The sequence below is a fragment of the Hydra vulgaris genome, chromosome 01 (genome assembly GCF_038396675.1).
Source record: "Hydra vulgaris chromosome 01, alternate assembly HydraT2T_AEP".
Taxonomy (NCBI): Eukaryota; Metazoa; Cnidaria; class Hydrozoa; order Anthoathecata; family Hydridae; genus Hydra; species Hydra vulgaris.
Window position 1 is genome coordinate 56,896,421 of NC_088920.1, and position 24,001 is coordinate 56,920,421.

Here is a 24,001-nt window from a genome sequence, read left to right on the forward strand (position 1 = left end):
CACTTGTTCAAAGTGAGAAAAAAGTTATACAACTCTAAAGTAGTCTGTTTTGACCATTTGTAAATTGAGAGGGGCCACTGTGTCATGTTTGTAAGGCTATAATTTCCGAACTGTTGTACTTGGAAGTCTGAAATTTCAAATTTAACCTATCTACATTAGGGTGGAGTGAATTTTAGTTTTTTTTACAATTCGTTTAGCCTGGGTGTGCAAAATTTGTCTATTCATTTCAGAAATACTCTGGAAAAATATCAATGCTCTAGGAAATTATCTTGAGGTGCCTCAAGACCTTTAAAATTTTAATGGGTCCCTAATATTATGTAAAAAAAATTTTTTCAAAAGTATGTCATGTTGGGTCTCAAAAGAAGCAAAATTTTATAAAAATTTCAAAAATAACAATTGTTTTATAAAAAAATTTTTACTTGAGATTTTTTTGAAATTATAATTAAAAAAAATAAACTTTTTTCATTTTTAGTTTAAAAAGTCATTTTTTCTGCAATAAACTATAAAATAACAATTTTTTTTAAAAAATAATTGTTATTTTTGAAATTTTTATAAAATTTTGCTTCTTTTGAGACCCAACATGACATACTTTTGAAAAACTTTTTTTTACATAATATTAGGGACCCTTAAAATTTTAAAGGTCTTGAGGCACCTCAAGATAATTTCCTAGAGCATTGATATTTTTCCAGAGTATTTCTGAAATGAATAGACAACTTTTGCACACCCAGGCTAAACGAATTGTAAAAAAAAATAAAATTCACTCCACCCTAATCTACATGATGCACATAACAATATGTAAAAATCAGGAAAATCAGAGATGGTGCCCCACAAAGTTTTCTTTAAATTGGTTGAAATATAATGATTTGACCCAAATACAAATTTAAATTTTATCTTGATGTTTATAATTTCTGATGGGTTGAAAATTTTTAATTTATAAAATATTATTACTGGTTCGTTGAAAATTGATTTCGATATAAACTAAGTAAAGTTTAAACCTAAACACTCCAGCTTCCATTCCTAAAGTCATATCTCAATAAAACTCTTATATGGCTTGTGGTCCAGACAACATTTCTGTCATAGTTTTACACAATTGTTCTTCAGAACTCTCTTCAGTTTTCTCTCAACTAATTAAGTGCTCGACTGAGTCTTGTTTTCCTGCCTGATGGAAAATGGCATCTGTTATTCCACCTTTCAAAAACTCTGTTTAACATTCTGGTCCCACCAATTATTTTGCTGATCTGTCTTATTTCTGTTACTTGCAAGGTCTTTGAACCTTTGATAAATTTCTTATATCCCATCTTGAGTCAAATAACTTACTATCAGACAGTCAATATGGTTTTTGATTCCCTCCCTCTACAGCCGAGTTGGTAACTGTTGTGACTGAAAGATTCTATAGTGTGTTAGATGGAATTTGCAATACTAGGGCTATTGCTCTTGACATTTCTAAAGCTTTTGACAAAGTTTGACATGCTGATCTTTTCCATAAGCTTGATTCATATATCTTTGGTGTATCTGGGAAATTTTTGAGATCATCATATTCTTCTTTCTAACCGCTTTATTTAAGTCATCCTCGAAGGCGAACACTTTTCTTCATTTCCAGTAACTTCTGGGGTACCTTAAGGTTCTATCCTTGGCCCTGTTTTGTTTCTCATCTACATTAATGATCTTTCCAACAATTTTACATCTAAAGTAACTCTTTTTGCTGGCGACTCAACTTTATACTCCTGCCTTGACCAAAAGTCTTCTCTTTTCGATTACTTAGAACATGCAGCTGATCTTGAATCTGATTTCGCTTCTGTAACAGATTTGGGCTCACAGTGGTTTGTAAATTTTAAATTGAACAAAACTCAGTTATTTACTACAAACAGCCATCACAATACTGTTCTATATTAATGAATGGCAACGCTCTCACTGAGTCCACTAATTCCATTCTCTACCTCTACAAATCTCTTATTTGTCCCTGCATGTAATACTGTTTTCATATTTGGGTTAGTTCTTCTATTGATGCTCTTTCTTTTCTAGGCAAGATCCAAAAATGCATTGTAAACATAAATGGAGCTGCTCTATCTGTTAAGCTTGAACTTTGTCTTTTCCATCGTTGTAAAGTTGCATCTCTTTCTCTTTTCTACAAATCATATTGTTGCTTAAAGGAGCTATCATCTCTGGTTCCATCAACTAAAACTCATTCTTGCTTGACTTACCCTTCAGAAAAGTCTCATTTGTTTATCGTATCTGTCCCTGCATGCTTTAAAAACTCTTATTCGTCTAGTTTTTTTTACCCGCACGTCAGCACTTTGGAACTCTCCCCATTTTTATGTTTTCCTGACTCATACAACCTTCAACTTTTCATATACTTTTCATGTCAACTGTTTTCTAGCTCTATAACTCTATTCTTTTTTCTTAGTAACTCGCAACTTAATAGTGGTTGCTTGCAGCCTTATTGAGAGTGAATCAGAATATATAAAACAAAAACAAAACAAAAAACATAAACTAAAACTTAGTTCTATTTATAAATTATAATTTTATAAAAATTGGTAGTTTTTGTTTAAATTCATAATGTTTTATACTTATTGTTTTAAAATTATAGCATGGAGGTGATTATCGCAATCCAAGTTTAAGTGATCATGATTATGATGGATCCGCATCAAATTTTGATTTAGATGCAGATTTTATGCATAGTATTCTTAATGATAATCCTGTCTTTGAAGCTGGTAAAATATTAACTATAATTACTATTGTACTAGTTACCATAGTTACTATTTAAATTCAACATTCAAACATTTTTGTTTTTTCCGAAAATATTGTCTAATTCACAAGTTCGAATGTAAAGTTCAGAACAACAGATTTTAGTGCTTTTTAATGTGGCATTAAAATTTAATGTCAAAATCATCTGTGTGAATATAAAGTTCCATATCATTAAGCAGTTTTTTTCATTCTGTTGTTAACAACTTTGTTTAGTTTAAAGTATTATAAGTATTATTTTTTTTATTATTGTTATCTTAGTAAACTTGGCATTTGTAAATATTTTTATAATATATTTTTACAAAATCTTTATGTCTGTTACTTTTACTTTAGGTTACAACTCTTTATTTTGATAAAGTTTTTTAAATTGATGACTCTCAGTAAATATTAGCGCAAAGTAAATTTTTAATAAATTTTTAATTTTTATCAAGCAATTGGAAAAAGCATGAAAACAAAAAATTGTCATGATCATATTTAATGGAATGATAACAAATATCTTTAAAGTGAATGTGATTTCAATAAGAATGCTTAAGAGGTGTTATGTTTATTATACAGCATTATATACTTTGAGAAGGTGATTTGAATTATGATTGTATGCTTAGAGATAGTGGTCTGAATCAGGATGGTTGTAGTTATGTAGATAGTTGTGATAAGATATTTGTAAAGCCTAAGTTGTGGATTATTATGTCAAATGAAACTTGTACAATGATGTTTTATTTTTGATGTGTTTTTTTATGTACTATCACTTTATAACAAGATGTTGATAGTTATTATTATATTGATACTGGAAATATTTAAATTAAAAAATATATCAAAATAAAAAGTTGCATCCATAAAGCAACATTCAAAAATATTGCATAACAACATTTGTTAACCAAGTAACATTTTTTTAGCCAAGAAATATTTCTTAACTTTGCAACATTTGTTTACTTAATAATTTTTGTTAACCTTGCACCATTTGTTTACTTATTAATATTTGTTAATCTTGCAACATTTGTTTATATAGTAATATTTGATAATCTAGTAGTATTTATGAATTTCGAATCATTTGTAAACTTTGTAACATTTTTTAATCTACTATCATGTATTAACCTTGCAACATCAATTAACCTATTAACATTAAAAAATCTTTTGTAGCATTTAATGCATTTAAAGTATTTGTAAACCTTTTTATTTAGCAGCTCCGCAGCTGTTTAATTTATCATCTACTTCAGAGCTATCTATTTCCAAAAAGACTACATTTCTTTCAAGCGCTGAAGCAAATGCTTTGTATGTTTTACACTTTCCAATACCAAATGGAGAAAAACACGAAATTAATCAGAGAATGGTTTTACTACTGGGTGTTGGTAAAATGCTTCACAAAGAAAAGTTTAAAGTTGAATCAATAAGGAAACAGCTGTTGGATGTGTTGAATGGAGGAAATCAGGAGAAAAAATCAGAAATACTCGGGTAAATATTGGATAAAATTTAAAAATTTTTTATATCAGGAAATGATACTACAAGGTTATTTTTTTACTAAACTTTTATACTGGTTTAGAGATTTCTTAACTTTGTCACATTTTGATCAGTTCAGTTTATCAACATCAATTTCTGAATCTGTTAAAAAAATGAAACAAGCTTTTCCATCTAAGTATGGAATCATCTCTGAATTTCCAAGCTCACAACAACTTTTACTACTTTTTGACTTGTTAGAGATGGCTGGAAACATACAAGAGTTGTTAGATTTTCTTGGGTTTTTTGTTGCTCGCCAAGAAAATACATATTTTAGCCAACAAGAGGGTATACTTTTGCAGCATTGCGAACCTTCAAAACTACTTATTGTTATTGCAATAATCCATAAATACTTCAAGTGCATTCTTAATTCTAGTGAGTTAACTGCAACGATATTTAAAGGGTATGTTGCTTTTTTTTTTTTTGTTCTGTCTTGATTATCGTTCTAATTTTATTGTTTCAAATTTTTTTTGAAATTTGTTTGAAATTTTAAAATAGCTTATTGCAGAGAGTTGAAAATATTGCAGAGCCTGGTGTATGTTCATCAACTGAGCGATGCACTCTTGCATTGTTACACAAGATGTATGAGTCTTGCATGCATCTTCAGGTATTCTTCAATTTAAAATATGACGATTTTAGATATCTAAAGTGTGATTTTTAGTTTATGAAAGGTTAAGAGTAGTAACACATAAAGCATTGTAGTAACACATAAAGCTTGTAGTAACACATAAAGCATTAATTTCAAAGCTTTGTGTACATACAAGCTGCATTACTTCTAGAACTTTGTTTGCATCATGGTATGGTAAAAATCCTTTAAATTTTTATCACGAATTGGAATTTTTTTTGTAAAAACTTTTGAAATTGTAAATAATTCAGAGATGTTATAACTAATAAGTTTTGTAACTAAATAATAATTAAGCAATTCAAACTAAAAAAAAAAAAAAATTATGTAAAACATAAAGTAAATAATCGTAAAGTACTGTTGCACTTTCTTATTTATGATAATTGTCAATGATGATTGGCTTATAAAAATATAAATATTCGTTAATGACAAAAATTTTCAATAAAAGGTTTTTGATTTTTTTACGCAATCAAACAGGATTTTATTTTAATTAAACAAATAATTAATTTAATTTAATTAAAAATTGTATTTCTTGGCACATTATCAAACTTTGTTTTGTTTGAGATGATAACATATTTAATCTGTCTATTCAGGGTACATTGGATTCAGAATTCAGGATACCCTACTTTTCATCTCTACTTCATCCATTTTCTATCCTAAATTAAAAAGTTTATATAACTTAATATTTAGAATCGCTTCGAAAATGTGTTCAGCACAGCTTCTAGTAAAATTTCAAATGCAATATGCTCTATCATCCAACCAGTGTATCCTAATCTTGTTTGGGATACTTCTTTTCTTAAAGATTATTTTCATTTGAGGTTTATATATTTTTTTGATTATTTATAATAAAAATACAAAATATAAGATTATATATAAGATTAAATATAAGATTATCTTTGAATTTTTTATGTCTATTGTTTTTTTTTTACTTCAACATAAAAAAGTTTTATTTACATATTATTTATGTCACAAACTATATAACTGCAACTGTATTTTTTTACTCATTGCAAAACTAACACTATTAAATGAAAATAGCTTTCAGTTTTACTGTCCAAAATAAATGTGATAAAAGTAAGAAACATCAAAGTTTTTATTATAAAATATGTTTTTTTCAATAACTATTTATTAAAAATGAATATTTTTAAAAACATTTTGTTAAAGTTATTAAAAATAAGCATTTTAAACATTTATTTTTTGGAATTTATTTTTAGAAAAAGTAAAACTAATACTAATAAAAATATAATCAAAATTATTCATTGGAGTTCAGATCTCAGGTCATTTGTGATCGAAAAAAGGCCCTAACCAACAAACAATGTGTGGGAAAATATCAAATATAAATTAATGGTGTTAAAAAGATATGTATAAAATATCAAGCAACTGGTTCTGTCGAAAATCAGAAAAGACTTGATTGCCCCCCTAAGACTTCAACAAAAACTGATGTACTAATTGCATGGACAGCAAAGAAAAATTCAACAATAACCTCAAGACAGATTGTTGAAAATCTTTAATTAAATTTTCCAGTCAAACTGTACAGAGAAGACTTAGTTCAACTGGTTTAATGAGTGTCTTCAAAAAAGTAAACCCCTCATTAGTGGTATAAACAAAAAGAAAAACGTTTAGCATTTGCAATACTGCATGACAATTGCGAAACTGCATGATAAGAGTGAGGCATTTTGGAACTCAGTATTATGGTCTAATGAGAGTAAATTTCAAATATTTGGTTTTATAAAATGACAAAGAGTTTGATGCAGACCTTGTGATGCACTCTTAGAAATCTTGAAAAAACTGTCAAACATGGCTCACTTATCTAAAATACCTCCTTCAAAATAAACAAATAAAAAAGTATTCTTAGTCCAAGGTTCTAAGTAAAACTTGGAATTAAATTGGTGCTGACGTCACAGCCAAGCTTTTAAAAGCATGGTAAGACGTTTAGGAACAGTCATAAAAGCAAGAGCTGGTACAACAGAGTATTAAAATGAAAATCAGGCATGGTATTTTTGCATTTGTATTAATAGTTAATGAAAAAACATTATACTTAATAATAAAAGTTTCTTACTTTGGTCCCATTTATTTTGGATGGAAAATTGTAAGAAAGCTAATTTCATTTAATAGAGTTTCATTTAATAGAGTTAATTTTGCCAAAAGTTGAAAAGAGTTATAAATATATTTGTTTTTCTTTGGAATCAAACTAAAAAAAAAACATAAATCTATTGCAGTTATGTAGATCCTGACGTAAATAATTTTGATTTTAATGCTGGAGTTTTGGTTTTGTCAATAATGTTAACTGTTATTGTCTTTGACTATATATTTATAACATATATATATATATTTTTTTTTTCTTTCCATTAATCCTTTGAGTCCATGGTACTGGATGTAATTGTTTGAGCAACAACTCTTGACAAGATTGGTCTTGAGAGCCCCAGTGTTTGGGTGGGATTTTGCACAAGCATCTGACTGAAAGCCCAAACTGAATTGTCCAGAGAATTATCATCTGGAGGGTTAGGAGACCACCAGTTTTTTGGCTAACAATTAAATATTTTTTTACAAGTCATGGCTGTGTCTTTTTGACAGTGTGGCCTGGTGCTCCATCTTGGGTGGATGTTTTTGTATCTTTATCATAGTTTACCTCTATCCAAGACTTGACATCTCCAACTCTTCAACTCTCCAGAATGCTATACTAGTGTTCAGTTTAGCCTTCTTTTACACACACAAGACATGTTTTGGCCATCAGAGGCAATGACTGCAAAAACTGTGACCTGACTAGGATGTTTTGTTTTGAAACCATGTCTGAAGTGTTCAAGAAGTTCACTTTTAGTTACTTTAAAAATAACACAGTCATTTCTGCTATTTGAGGCTGTAGATCTACTTAAAAATTTTTCATAAGAAAAGGGTAAAATTTGCATGTCTTTCTTCAATAACGCCAAGATTTGTTTGCTTCTTTCAAATCTTTTGGCCTTATTACTTTCAATCAGTTAAGGATGAGCTGTACTGGCTAAAGATCTAGCCCCAATATCACATTTTATGAGGTTTCTCGTTGTTCCCTTTGACATATCGAGGTTTCTTTGTCGTCTGCTGTATTGACTGTACCCGATTCCTGGTCAGCTGGAACTTTACAGCCTTTACAGTCTTAAGAGTTTTTTTTGGTAGTGGTCATCCGCTTCCTTTTTAAGGTTTTAAGGTTTAAATTTTTAAGGTTTTAAATAGAATACTTTTCAATTCATAGAATGACAAAAATTGATGTGATATGGATTGAATATTTGCGCAATGATCATCATGATGACTTGTTTAGTTTTGTGTGCAATGCTGTTACTGCTGTGTGTAAATCTCACAGTAGCACAGGGTAAGTTACTTACATTCAGAATGCCTTCAATGCAGTTCACAATTCAAGTAGTTGGTTGAAATTTCAATGATTTTTATTTTCAATAAGATATAGTATCTAAATAATATTGCCAGTAAAACAATATTTGTTATGTTATTATGTATGGAATTGCAATCTTATTAGTATAATTTTTGAAATACAATTAAGTATATGATAAAATAATTTCCTATTTTAATTATAAATGTATTACATTACAGGTTATACAATACAAGCATTTTATGTTGTGAAGTAACAGCTCGTGTTAGTGCATTAGGTCCTCTATGGCTAGGTGTTGCCAAGGCTCTTTGTTGCAAACCATCAAAAGAATATGGGTTTAATGATTTGTTGTCAACTATTAATGTATGTTCTAGTTTATTTATTTGTAAAGATTCTGTTTCTTTTTTTTATCTTTTTAGACTTTTTTAACTGTTTTGTCAAATGACTTGCAAGTTTTTAATATAAGTTTTTTTTAGGTTAATTCTTTCTTCTATTTTTTTATGTTTGTTGAGGGAGGGGGGGGGGGGTGGTTAGAAAGTAAGTGGACAATAAATTTGTTTAGATCTAATTCAAGAAATTATAAAAGTCAATTATAATAATCTAAAGTTATATAAAGCGATGCAGAGTGTTAAAAAGACACCTTTCAAGATATAAAAATGGATTCTGTTTGTATTTAATTTATTTTATTTATGTACATTTTATTTTTAATAAAATTTTGATTTTGAACTTTGATAAACAAGAAAAAAAGGATTTTTCAGTGACAAAAAATCAAAATTTTCTAAAATGTATGACTTATTAAGTAATTCACGGTCTGTGTTATACCTTATATGGTCAGTTCTACACCTTATATGTATCTATTATCTATTGTAAAACATATCTTTATTATATTTACATTTAATTGAGATATTAGTTATCCAAACATTGTCTATAGAATGCAGTTTTTTTTTTGTATTAAGTATAAAATGTGTAAAAAAAAAAACACTTATCTTTTAGCTAGGAAGCTCGGATGTTTGCGTGTCATTGTCAACATTTATATGCATTCTGGTAGCAAGATGTTGTTTTAACATAAACTGTTTTTTACAAAAAGTTATACAACCTGCAATTATGAGTTTTAATGGTAGGAATAATCATTTTAAATATGTTATTAACAAGTAGATGTAAATTTTTAATGGTAGAAATAATCCTTTTAGATATATTGTCAACAAGTAGGTGGGTAATGTCAAATAATTTTTCGTTTTTATTTTTTAATAATAATTTTTAAATATGATCAGTTGAAATTCTTTTAATTTACAGGCATTTTCTTTGTTTTATTTATAGACATGTCTTCTGGATTACTATTAACTTGTATGATCTTGGAAAAGCTTTTAAATAGTTGTATGGGCCATCAGTTGACAACATCGATGGAGTTATTTCCATTGGAACACTATTTGCTTATTGGTGGTTTAACAAATGTTTTATTTGAAAATATGCTACCTATTTTTAAATGCCTTCTCACATTTTCTCAAAAAGGTATTGTTTTATAATTTTTTTATTTCTTTTATATATTGGAAAGTATTACAACTGGTATTGTTCATTTTAGCAAACATACTCTCACTTAGCTAAGTAGAAAAAATGTTATCAGTGAAAACTTTAATTTGCAATTTTAGAATTACAGTCTTTAGAAATTTTTGTAAAAAGTTTAATGGCTTTTTAATAGCATTTCCCTTTAGGCTTTATAAAAAAAATAAATTTTATATTGAAACATATTATAAAGTATTTAATTTGATATTGTATTTTGATTTGATATTCAATCAAAATCAAATGTATTCTGAAATAGATTTTACATTTCATGGAATATTTACATATAGTAGAAGTACTAATTTTAAGTAAACACTATAATAAGAAACTAAAAAAAAACAAACAAAAAAAAAACAATGTAAAACAGTACAATACTAAAATGAAAAACTTTATGGAATAATAATTAAGAAGTTTGATAAATTTATGACAAAATTTAATTTACTTTTTTATATCTATCTAGAACGTACGACTTTTATATACCTAATTAAAATATAGCAATAAAAGAGAAGTAGATTATAATAATATACAGTAGCAACATTATAAATAATATAGTAATATAAGTATCAGTAATAATATAAGGCAATAATAATAAAAACTCCAGTTATTGGTAATAATAATCAAAATAATAATAATAATACTAACGATAAAAATAACAATTGTGATAATAATAACAATAATAATAACAATAATATTAATAGTAATAATAATAACAATAACAATAACAACAATAATAATAATAACAATAATAAAAATAGCAATATTTATAATAGTGAGAGTTGGAAATAGAATAGTGATATTAATTTGAGGAAAAGTTAAGAAAGAGCAAGTATTAGTAGTAATAAATCAGCATTGAAATGAAGAAAGTAGTAGAAAAGAATTTTAGAAAAGATCAAGTATTAGTAGTTATAAACCAGCATTGAAGTGAATAAAGTTAAGATGGATAGCAGATAGTTAGCAGTAGAGTAGCATAGAAATTAGGAAGAATACTTGTTTAATAAAAAATTAAATAGACTGTTTTTGAATTTGGAAAATTTATATTTACTGTGAGGGAAGACTATGTGCATATGCTCTGATATTTAATTGAATCATGTCCATAACAAACAGTTCTATATTTAGGTATAGATAATTTGAAGCTTTTAACTGATCATATTTGGTAATGAGAATTTTTTTTATAAGTAAAAAATTCAGTAAAAGGAGGAGGTAAGGTGGTATGTTGCTGTTTCCAAACAAACAAACAGTTGGAGTGTTGAATAAGGTCTTTTTTTTAAGTATCTTTGATATGTAGTAGAGGATATTAGAGTCAGAGTAAAAATGCTGAAAATAGATTATTTTAGGGCTTTATTTTGGAGGTGAGATAATCTTTTAAGTGTTAGAGATTGGGTTTGTCACCATATTTGACAAGCATATCTAAGACTCTAATAATTAGACTCTAAAACAACATGATATATGTTAAGGAGCATTTCAAGATTAAGATAATGTTGAATTTTGGCATATATACTGTTGGACCTGCTTAGTTTCAGTGCTAAGTCTTAAAGATGGGATGCAAAACTTAAATTGGAATCAATTTTGATACCAAGATACTTGATAAAGTTCACAAAATCTATTTTTTGACCACTTAATCTGAAATTCAGGTGCTTTTTTGTTTTTGTTTGACTTGATTTAAAATTTCAGTTATTGGAATTAAGTGATATTTTATTGGATAGAAACCACTGGAGTAGATTCACTAAGTCATGGTTAATATTTTTGTATATCTTTTTAAGTGATTTATTTATTAAAAGCAAATTGGTGTCATCAGCGAAGTGGTAAGCAATGGAAAACTTCAGAGAGGTATTAAGATCATTAATAAAAAGAAGGAAAAGCAATGGTCCTAATACAGAGCCATTTGGGACACCATTTGTTGATTTTATTAATTCCGATTCTATCCCAATAATAGAAACAAATTGTGTTCTATTTTGAAGATAAAAAGAAAACCATTGGAGTGTTGTGCCTCTGATACGTTAGTACTCCAACTTTCTGATTAGAATAAAATGATTAACTGTATCAAAGGCTTTCTGGAGATCAACAATAACACTACATGCAAACAATTTATTGTCCAAAACTGTTCTAATTTTTTCAGTTATATCAATTAGTGCATGAGTTGTTGAATGATTGTTGCTAAACCCATACTGATTTTTATAAAGACACTTGAATTTCTTGAAATTGAAGGTTGTAGAGTCTATTGTGCATAGCATTCTCAAATAGTTTGGTTATATTTGAGAGAAGAGAGGTTGGGTGATAATTAAAGTAATCCAGTAGAGAACCTTTTTTATGTGTTGGTGTCACTTTAGCTATCTTAAGGATATCTGGGAAAATTCCATTTCTAAATGAGTTATTCATCATTATGGATAGTGGCTTTGAGATTATTATTGAAATAAATTTAAGAATAAATGTGGGAAGGCTGTTTGGGCCCAGACTTTTTTGTTTTGAAGTTTCATTATGAGACTCGACACCTCAACTTCAGTCTCTGGCTCAAAGAACAAAGAACTTTCGTTTGGATTTTCCAGAAAGTCTCTAAAATCATATTTAGGGTTAATTTTTTTGTTTATTAGATTCTCTTGGATAGAAGCAAAGTAATTGTTAAAAATAATAGCAATTGTGGTTGGATCAGAGATGACTTAATCATTTATTTTGAGGTTGAAAGAGTTATTGTATATAGTAGGTCTGATGTTGATAATTTCTTATATTCCTTTACAAGTTCTCTTAATGCTGTTTAGGTCCTTGTTGAAAAAGGAAAATCATTTTTTTGGATTGTTTAAGTTGCTTATTTTATTTCTATTTAACCTGAATTTATGAAAGAGTAGATTTCTTGAATTAATATTGTTTGATTTAACAAACTTTTTATAAATGACATTTTTGGTTGAGATGGATTTAAGAATACCAGCAGTTATCCATGGTTTAGATTTAAGTTTAATTTGTTTTTTTGTTAAAACTTTGTAGGGAGCATGTCTGTCTAGAACTTTTTCAAACGTATTTAAAAAACTTATCATTGATTTATTTATATCCTTGTTTTTTATTTGTACCTCCCAGTTCATACTAGATATATCTTGAGATTTTTATATTCTTTTTTTTTCGGGGTATTACCAGGAATACAGAGGAACTGGGCCATGTGGTCTGAAATAGAAATTGTTAGATTGCCAGAGATTGTTTCAGGAGAATAGGAGTTTATAAAAATATTATCAATGAGAGTTTTGATTTTTGAAATTATACTTCAGTCAGAGCAATACCATTTTAAAGAGTCATTGGAAATAATGTTATATGTATGCTTATTGATTAGATCGCACTTTGTGTCAATCCAAAAAGAGCAGCAGTCACATTGGATAACTCTATGGTTTTTGGATACATTTTGTTTGCATAGTTTGCAGGATTGTTTTAATACCATATTTCATAAATTAATATTTATGATTTACATATAAGTCTATTAGAAGCTTCTAAGCATATAGAAATAATGCAAACAAAATGATAAAACAACAAATTGAAATGATAAAAAAAGGCTGAAATGATAAAGCACAGGGTTTAATGGATTAGATTTGTAGTTGTAAGTCAATTTATTTGTGTAATATATCATTAATGTATATAGTATGTATATATACTATCTTTTTATAATAAAATTTTAAACAAAGTTAAAAATGGAAACTTTATACTCTAGTCATAACTGAAAAGTTCAGATAACTAAATATATTGTTTTTAAGTATATAGGGGTAATTAAGCAATATAACAGTAAAATATAAATTAATAATAAGAAATATAATTTTATGATATTGGTAATAAGTATATGTATACTTCAAGTATAAGACTATATAAGTATAAAACTATATAAGTACACAAACTTATAATATAGATAGAATATAAACATGGAATATAAACTTATTAGAATAAAGCAACTATATAAGGTAATATAGAATTTACACTAATAAATTAATATAGAACATAACAAACACAATATCAGAGAAAGTTAAAAAAATATAACAAGCTCTTTAAATTAATTTTGCTGGATTTTAGTCAGATTTTTGTTCAACTTTTTTCAGTGGTTTTCACAACCAGCAACACATTCTGTGTCTTTAGTTTGGTATTACATAAAGTCGACTTTATATTCCTTTTTGAAAAGCCATTGGTGACTTCCATATTGTTATAAATAAGTCCAGCTACACCTAACTAGATTATCTGATGATGTATCAATCTTGTCAACAGTCTTTGACCAAGTCTTAAGTGCACATAAATTTCTCTCCTTTTTAACTTTGTCTTGATGCCAGTCAGTGAATTGATCAAATGGTTAATATGTACTTCAGTAATATGGTGACAACATGCGTCATATGAGACTGATAAAGTGTTATTTGCAGTTGTGTTTTAGCAAACACTAACAATATCATACATTATTGGAATATTATTATATCCACAGTATCATAATATTCCAAGAGATTGAGAATTACATTGACCTGCTCTGACCTAGTTTGCCTGCACTATGTCTGGCAAAAAAATCATCTCTTTATTTCCAAATCTGGACTGGTTAAACTAACTGCAATTCTCTCACAGGTGAATGTCAGATAATTATTTTCCTCCAGCTGTCTAACAAGTTTCCCATCAAAGTGGACTAGTTTCTTTTCTTTTAAAAGATCACCAAAATTCTTCATCAGTCATAGTATTTCTCCTTAAGCAATATAATTGTTTGTTCAAAATAGTAAAGATAATAACACAAATATACATTATCTCTTTAGTGAATTATAATTATCAAGATTTTCAATAATTTTGTATTTTTTTCTGTGTAAAGTAGATTTCGTTAAAACAGTTTAAATGCAAATCAACACTAGCTTATTGTAGATAGCAGAAACCACAGCAGCCTGGGATCTCACACTAATTATATACCAAACACTAACAACAGACGCACTTTCAATTAGTTCATCAAATGACTGACTTTAGGTTACTTCTTGTTGTTTGGTAATTTTGTATACATCTTTACAAATAATCATTTTTGCTAATAACAAAATTGTTGTAAGATATTAAGTTAAACTTTCTCACAAGTTTTTTTCTGTCTGCTTATTTTGTTAAGTTTTTAAATGAGGTTAAAATATATTTAAATATTTTAACAAATTTCCATTGGTAATTGGTAAGAAGTTTTATATCATTGCATTCTGCTACATAATTTGCTAAAGAACCTTTTGTTCTGACTTCTTTCTTTTTTTTTATTTATTCTTTTGAATGAGCTGTTCAAGTACTAAGTAAAATGCACACTGCAGACCATGATCTTATTGGTAATTGATGATGTGATATTTTTCTTGCTATTTTAAGAACCATGATTATGAATAAATGCTAATCAAGACCCTCAGTCAGTTTATGTATATTTCAACAAAATAATAATGAGTGCCTCTAATGTATAAAACAATCATGTAATACGTTAAATCAAGCACTAACAAATTAAATAAGCTGATAATAGTTTAAATATGCCAGTAATAAGTTATATATATCAGTAATGAATAAAGTAAATCTCTGAAGTAATTTTAATTTTGTTGAAACATTTGAGTTTCTCTTGTTTGAATTTTTTTTAAATACTTTTCAAAATGCATTGCCTTACCTTGATAACTAGATTAAGACAATAGACTTTAACTGGAGAATTTAAAAACAGGTTTTATGGTTTTATATGCCAACCTGATTCAGCTTGATTTAAAGGGCTTTATATGCACATGATTTGTTTATAATTATAGCTATAGTTTATAGTTTATTTATTTTGAAATTATAATTTACTATATTAGAATAATTATTTTCATTTAAAGCTATTATCAAAAATTCTGAGTTTGAAGATGTTTCAAATGATGATGTGTTTACGAATCTATTTGAGAATGGAACACTAGATCCTATTCCATCAAATGAGTTGCTTGAGGCTTCTTTTATGCAAACTAAAGACATAAGTAAGTTTAGTTTTTATTTATATTATTTGATTGTATTGAATTTTGTATTTTATTTGTGTTAAATATGTAATGCATAGAATTAAATATACAAATCTTCTTCTTTTTCTTTTGGCATTTCTCGTTTAGGGGTCGCCATAGCGAATCAAACTCCTCCATCTAGCCCTGTCACGAGTGTCCTCCACTGACACACCAGCCATTCTCATATCCTCCACCACTGCATCCATAAACCTCCTCTTAGGTCTACCTCTCCTCCTCTTACCTGGAAGTTCCATCCCCAAAACCTTCCTGCCAATATAGCTCTCCTGTCTCCTCTGTACATGTCCAAACCATATCAATCTTGATTCTCTAACTTTATCTCCAAAACATGCTACATGTGTTGATCCTCTAATAAACTCATTTCTGATCCTAACCTTCTTCGTCACTCCAAATGAGAATCTTAACATCTTCATCTCAGATACCTCTATCTCCCTCCTTGTCTCTTTGTCAGTGCCACTGTCTCCAGTCCATACAACATAGTAAGTCTCACTACTGTCCTATAGATCTTACCCTTCATTCTAGCCGACACCCTTCTATCACAGATCACACCAGACAATTTGTGTCATCCACACCACCTCTCCTACATATCCTGCGCCACCTTCACATACCTTTCCGCTACTCCTGACCTCCTAATACAATACCACAGCTCCTGTCTCGGAACTCTATCATAAGCTTTCTCTAAGTCCACAAATACTACTCTTTCCCAGATTTTCAGGCTGTGACTGATCAACTTTATTTCCCTGTAATTACTAGAGTTCTGAACGTTGCCTTTATTCTTGAAAATTGGCACCATTATGCTATGTCTCCGCTCCTCAGGCATCTTCTGACCTTCGCAGATTCTGTAAAATAACCCTGCCAAAAACACCACTGTTATCTCTCCCAAACATAATGATGCGGATCAACAATAAGAATTAAGTATACACATACAACTAGTATATTATAATAATAATATTCGACATGTTTATTATAATAGTATATTGTAAAAGTAATTTTTAGTAATGATTTTTATAAGATAAATAAAAATCATTTTGTGATTTTTTTACTAAAAAACATCAATTATTTGACAAGATTTCACAGCATCACGAATCTGGCAAACATTAAAGATTTTGTTAAATCAAAGCTGGATTAAAGATCATTTTCTCAAACACAGTAACAAACAAACTATTTTAAAAGCTCTTAGTGATCAGAATCTTGAACAGGTAAAGAGACAATCTGCTTTAATGTAATATGCTATATATATACACTACCGTGCAAAAGTCTCCGCTCATGTGTAATATTTGCAAGGAACAGTAAATGCAATACATTTTAGGATGATTTTAAATATATAAAAAGAATAAAATGTTAATATAAAAAGTTGATGAGGCCAAATCATAATTTTGCATACTTTTTCCTTTTCTTTTTGTTTCAAATAATTTTGTTTACCTTTGTTTTGTTGAGTTCTGCTGCTAAAAACATGGCAGAAATTTTTCTATATGAATAACCTTTTTCACGTAAAATACATATAAAGTTCTTCAGTATTCTTTATTAAATTTAAAACTGCACAAAAGTTTTAACCAAAATATTTTTTGTAAGCTTAGGTTTGACAGTAGCATGATACTTTCCGGCATGGTAAGGATGTTTTCAGTAATTTTAATTGGTTGCTTTTAATAGACTTATGTTTATATTTATACTTGAAAATGGCATTAGTGTGCGCATTTTATGTCTTGAATTTAATAAAGAATTTGAGAAATGGTGAAAGTAAAGAAAGAATATTGTGAAGAACTTCGTGGCAAAATATGTATTTTACGTGAAGAAGGTTATTCATATAGAAAAATTGCTTCCAGGTTAAAAATATCCGAATCAGGTGTGAGATATGCTCTACAACGATTGCATGATATTGGTTCCAACAGTGACAGATCACGTTCTGGAAGACCAAGAGTTACATCACGGCAAGAAGATACGTTTATTGTTGTGTCCAGCAAAAGAAATAGAAAAATTCCAGCCACAATTTTAACAGCAGAACTCAACAAAACAAGGGTAAAGCCAGTATCAACTGATACTGTAAAAAGAAGACTAAGATCAGTCAACTTAATTGGACGCGTTGCTGCACGTAAACCTTTGTTGAGGGCTGTAAATAAGAAGAAAAGATTGGAATGGGCAAAAATGCATAAAAATTGGGGATTAGAAGATTGGAAGAAAGTTCTATGGACAGACGAGAGTAGGTTCGAACTTTTTGGTACCCGACGTCGCGTGCATGTTAGGCGTTTACCTAATGAAAGAGTGCTTCCTCAATGTATACAAAGTACTGTAAAACATGGAGGTGGTAATATTATGCTTTGGGGATGTTTTGGCAATGGGTTAACTGGAGATTTAGTTAAAATCACATCTACCATGGATAAACACATGTACCATAATATTTTGGTTAAGCACGCGATTCCATCTGGTATTCGTATAATTGGGAAAGGATTCATCATGCAGCAGGACAACGATCCAAAACATGCATCTGGATTATGCAAAAATTATTTGAAACTAAAAGAAAGGGGAAAAGTTTGCAAAATTATGACTTGGCCTCCTCAATCACCAGATCTATCACCCATCGAAAAGTTGTGGGATGAACTGGATCGGAAGATCAGAGAAGCAGGTGAAACATCTTTTATTAATCAGCAAATGCTATGGGAACGTTTGCAAAAAGCTTGGAATGAGATAACAGCGGAAACCATGAATAAATTATTAGCCCGAATGCCAAGATTATGTGCTGCTGTTATACGCTCCAAGGGGTCTCATATTGATGAAAATAAAATTTAACATTTACAACTTTGTATATTAACATTTTATTGATTTTATATATTTAAAATCATCCTAAAATGTATTGTATTTACTGTCTAATTCATTGTTTAATAAACAATTAAAAATAAACGCAATTTTCTTGCAAACTTTTGTTACTTTATTGAAATATTACAAATGAGTGGAGACTTTTGCACGGTAGTGTATATATATATATATATATATATATATATATATATATATATATATATATATATATATATATATATATATATATATATATATATAAACACAAACATATATATTTTTATATATATCCATATCTATATATATATCTATGAATATATATATATATATATATATATATATATATATATATATATATATATATATATATATATATATAATATATATATATATATATATATATATATATATATATATATATGTATTTATCTCATGTTTCAAAACTAATATTTTATCATTTGTTAGCTTGTTATTATATTTTATTTTGTTGTAATATTTTGTTATTATAAGCTTGTTACTTTGCTCATGTATGGGGAAGTTTAGTTGTAGAGCAGTTGCTTTGTGAGCAAGAAGTGCTGAGTTTGATTCTCACTACAACAAAATCTGAGATTTAACTATTTATATCACAGGAGGTGTATATTAATATCACATCAGAAGCCTATTGATATAAAATTTTATAATTCTACTGTTGCTGCAATATTAAACAAAGGGTTGGTATTGAGACAGATCCAAAAACATCTCATTATTAAACAAAGGGGTTGGTATTGAGATCCAAAAACATCTCATTATTAAAACTCAGAAGTTAAGATGCATATTATTATTATTATTTTTTTTTCAGCATTTCTAATTTTTTAAGTTTATTTTATTTCTAATTAAGTTATCTCTAAGATGTATCAGGTGCAAGATTATTCTAGCAGTATTTTGTTTTTAATTTTAAATATGCTATGTTGTATATTTATGTTAGTTAGAAAAACACACCTTCTTAAGTCTTATAATATTAAAATCATGTTTTTATGAAAATGTTTAATTGCTATTAGATCATAAGACTCTTATCATTTACTTATCATTTGAACTTATAAATTATATTTTACACCAAACATTATATTTTACGCCAAACATATTTTACACCAAAACTATTTTACACCAAGCATTATATTTTGCACCAAACATTTTAATGTCTTTTAAAAGTTATTATAAGTATTATTATTATCAATATTTAATAAATATTATTAAATACATTTAATAAATATTTTTTTAAATGTTATTGATACATGAATCTGTACCGTGTGGAATACTTGATATTAGATTATATGTTATTTAGGTCCAACAGCTAATATCAATTTTAGTTAATAAGACCAGTTCAGATTGTGCTCTAAAGACATCAGAATCTTTTCAAGAAACAGCATGTCGTATTTGCATGGTATGCTTTTTCATAAAGCTTTTTTTGAAAATATGTTACTAAAAGTACTTTATTTAGTTGTTAAATGAGTACTTATGTTATATGAGTATAAAATAATATTTGTTTTATTTTAATAGCATTTTTTTTTAATTATCTTTTACTTTTTTATAAATTGATTTTAATTTAAAGTTAATATTTTTTTACTCAAAGACATAAACAAAGAAAGGTTGATAACTATTCAGTATGACATCATCAATGATATCTCAGGGCTGATCCCTTAAAGATTTTGTGTGTATATCATCTTTGTTTTAGCATCCTTCTCTTGCATGTTTCCCATAACACTGTTTCTTCAATATACACAACCTTCAGTTTTTTTATATCATCTGTAATGCATTTTTCAATTTCTAATCAATTTTTCACTTTTCTACCTTTATCTTCCCTGACACTCACTCTCTCCAATCAAAAATGCTGTTTTTTTAATTTATTTTCTAGAGTAACATCACACATCCATCTGACCACCATTTTATTTGTTCTTTCCATTTACTGGGTATAATCAACCTTCATTGCCCATGTTTTACTACCAGGCATCATTTCACTCTAGATGCATGTGGTGTAAATTTTTTTAAATCTTTAATGATTCACTTGTTAGAAGTGGAGATGATTAGTTTAGCTATTTGAATGAGAGATAATTTTCTAAATTAGGTCCTGGTACACACAAATTTATAACCCAATAGAATTTTAGTTTGATGTGACTCTGAAAAGTTTGATGTATTTTAAACATGTTTAAAATTACATCAAACTTTGAATTTTAATAATTAGTACTACTGCAAATTTATTTAAGTTATTTAAAAGATTTACTATATATATATATATATATATATATATATATATATATATATATATATATATATATATATATATTTAATAAATAAATTTTTATTTTTATTACTGCAGTTACAACAATACCTAGAAATTATAAGTAATAACAACAACAAAAAAGTGGTTACTTTTCTGAATTGTATTCAAGGTTCACTTGATTCACCACCTCGAGTTGCATATTTATATGCCTTCAAATCCACTAGGCTAGCTTTTTAAAAAGTTTAAATCATATATAAATAAATAACATTCTAAAATTTTGAAATATGATTCAATAAAGTTGTAAATGCAAATAAAATATGCCAAACTAAAACTCAAACTCCTGATTGAAGTGTTATGTCATCTTAAAAATTACATTAGATGTGTGTAAATATTGGGTGAGTGTAAACATGCATCTGTTTGACAATCTTTTAAACCCAAATTTTGTTAAGTACATAAGTCAATGCTAGCTAAAAATAAATTTATCAGAGAAAAAAATTAAAACATGGTATTTTGTTTGAATTATAACAGGTAGAATATCTGCAATGAAAAAAGTAGAAACATTGATTAGTTCTTGATAACTTTGGTTAGCTACTAATCAACATTGATGAGCTAATGATAAATTTATTGGAGAAAAATTTATTTTTTTATTTTGTTCAAATTATTTTGTTCAAATTATGACAGATCGTTAATAGTTAAGAAAGAAGTTAATTTAATTTGTTCAAATTATTAATTGTGTTTAATGGTATCCTATTAATTTAAGGTTTATAATAATTGGTAGTGGTATCCATTTGGAAATCAGTGTTTATGAATATTATGTTAAAGCTTATTTACCAGAAATTGCTAGCGAACTAGAAAAATAAATTTTATCTATTATCTATTAAATCTAGTTGTTTTTTTTTAAAATAGGGACATAATGATATTGAAAAAATCTGAAAAGAATATTGATCTGATTATTAATATGCTAAGGTTTGTTGGTAGGAATGATTTAAAGAATTGTTAAAATATTTTGCATATAACTGATGAGAAGCATTCCAGAAAAATATGTACTTAAGTCTGAGACATAGTGTTTAATGGCAAAAATACACTCTAAATGGCAAAATATTTATTAAGTTGTTATGAAACAAAGTACCATCCTAAAAAATTGCTTTTGAAGCATTGTGTTGCAAAAATTGCTGTAGAAGCAAGTGTTGCTGTGTTGAAAAGATTTGAAATTTTTAATTATATAACATTGTAATTTATGTTAATTTATGTTAAATGAACTAATACTATAAAACACCTTATTAAGCTGCATGCTGGTATTTTGTTTATGAATTTAGTTTTTAATTTAAAAATTTAATTCAAAGATGTTTTGAGTTCCATAATTTTTAAAATTTTTATTAAATATATTGTTCACTTCAGAATATTTTTTTAAATGTGCAAAATTAGTCAAAAGTAATTTTGCACATTTAAGCAATTTAAAGAATTATTTTTATCTAATTACCAGTAAAGAAAATCAACCTCTCTCCTTTACTAAATGACAATTGTTTTTATTTGTATTAACAATATTTATTTATTATTAATTTATATACAATATTTCAAAAAATTATTATATTATAATTACATATTCACCATTATTTTTAGTGTATATAAATGTATTGTATTTTAATGTATATATAATGTATTGTATTTGAATAAAATATATTTTTTATTTTAAATAAATGTAACTTTTATGAACTGCTCATTTTTACAATTTTAATTCAAATTTTTTTTTTTATGGATTTTTTTCTTTTTTGTTTATCTAGGATTTAGACATATGGTCATTGCATGTAAACACTCTTGAATTACTTCTAATGATTAAGTTTACATCTAAGGAGGTCTTGAGTTCCTATTTTTTTTTATTGTAAATTTTTTATATACATACTAACCTACATACATTCATACATGCGTACATACATACATACATACATACATACATACATACATACATACATACATACATACATACATACATACATACATACATACATACATACATACATCAGCCCAAGGAATTAGGGTTGGCATTCAGCAAAACCAACATAACTGTTGACCTTGAAGTATTTGAGGTTGGCAAAAAATCACCGACCTCGTTTTTATGTTTAATTGTAACGCCTTTGTGTCAAAATTGCCGACCTCATTTTTTCTAATTCATACATACATGCATACATACATACACACATACATACATACATACATACATACATACATACATACATACATACATACATACATACATACATACATACATACATACATACATACATACATAGGGGAAAGTTAAGTAGCTCCAGACATCTAAGGAAAAAGTAGATTGTACACATGTACAACAGAAAACAAAGTGTCAAAAAATTTTTTTCAAGTTAGAAACATTTATCTATTAAATTAGAAACAAAAAAATAATTATTGTGTACCTTAGTAATATACAAAACATAAAAGAAGAAATGTTAGAAGAAAAGCATGTTTCAAAATTGGAGGGTTGGCCTGGACATATAGTTTAACCATGATTTTACCACTTTTTTACCCATGTGACACAAATGTGATATATAATTATTTAGCGTTAGACTGTTCTTAATGCATTAAAAAAAAAATCGCTTTTAAAAATTGCCTCTGATATATAAGGAATGAGAATAAAAATGTGATCATTTAGAAATATAACTAGCTTTTTTTTAATGAAAATAAACACTTTTTCATATATTAAGTCTTTTAATTGGAATTAAATGAACTACTATTATGGGTTTGTGTATTATATTAAATGTATTTATATTTATATAAAAAAATTGCTTGTTTTTTATATGTAAATGGATTAAGTTGTCCTGAATCACCCTCCAAACATGTGTCCGATACCACCCAATCATACCTTATTTACAAATACTAGTTTTAAAACCAGTGAATTAAAGTATTAAACAAATTTTTTTTAAATAAATATTATAATTAAAAATTTATCTTTAATTAATAAAAATTATTAGTTTACATAAAAATTAGATTTAATAATATGTGAATCAAATATTATGATAACGATTCCCAACACTTTTTGTATTGGGAATCAATATCTTGCACTCCCAGCCAATCGTTTGGGCAAGTTATGATAATTTGCATATGCCATATTTTCACTCAAATAATGTTTTTATATTATTAAAAATCAAATAGTTTCTTTAGTTTATGCTGTACATTAAGTGTCAGGAGTTATCCGCCAT

The 24,001-nt window shown here is 27.5% G+C and overlaps 1 protein-coding gene across 2 annotated transcripts in view; it reads left to right on the forward strand.

The window, feature by feature from the left end:
* Nucleotides 1–24,001, forward strand: part of LOC101240432 (mediator of RNA polymerase II transcription subunit 12-like protein) — a 118,031-nt gene that overhangs the window by 43,616 nt on the left and 50,414 nt on the right. The window contains exons 17-29 of one of the 2 annotated variants that reach the window (XM_065788741.1): nt 2,588–2,711; nt 3,921–4,191; nt 4,280–4,636; nt 4,732–4,840; nt 5,546–5,673; nt 8,079–8,195; nt 8,432–8,573; nt 9,204–9,327; nt 9,528–9,719; nt 15,572–15,706; nt 16,811–16,941; nt 19,854–19,952; nt 22,571–22,642. In XM_065788741.1, the coding sequence (XP_065644813.1) occupies nt 2,588–2,711; nt 3,921–4,191; nt 4,280–4,636; nt 4,732–4,840; nt 5,546–5,673; nt 8,079–8,195; nt 8,432–8,573; nt 9,204–9,327; nt 9,528–9,719; nt 15,572–15,706; nt 16,811–16,941; nt 19,854–19,952; nt 22,571–22,642 (2,001 nt within the window). The remainder of the gene's footprint in view (nt 1–2,587; nt 2,712–3,920; nt 4,192–4,279; nt 4,637–4,731; nt 4,841–5,545; nt 5,674–8,078; nt 8,196–8,431; nt 8,574–9,203; nt 9,328–9,527; nt 9,720–15,571; nt 15,707–16,810; nt 16,942–19,853; nt 19,953–22,570; nt 22,643–24,001) is intronic. The other variant, XM_065788742.1, reaches the window with a different exon arrangement.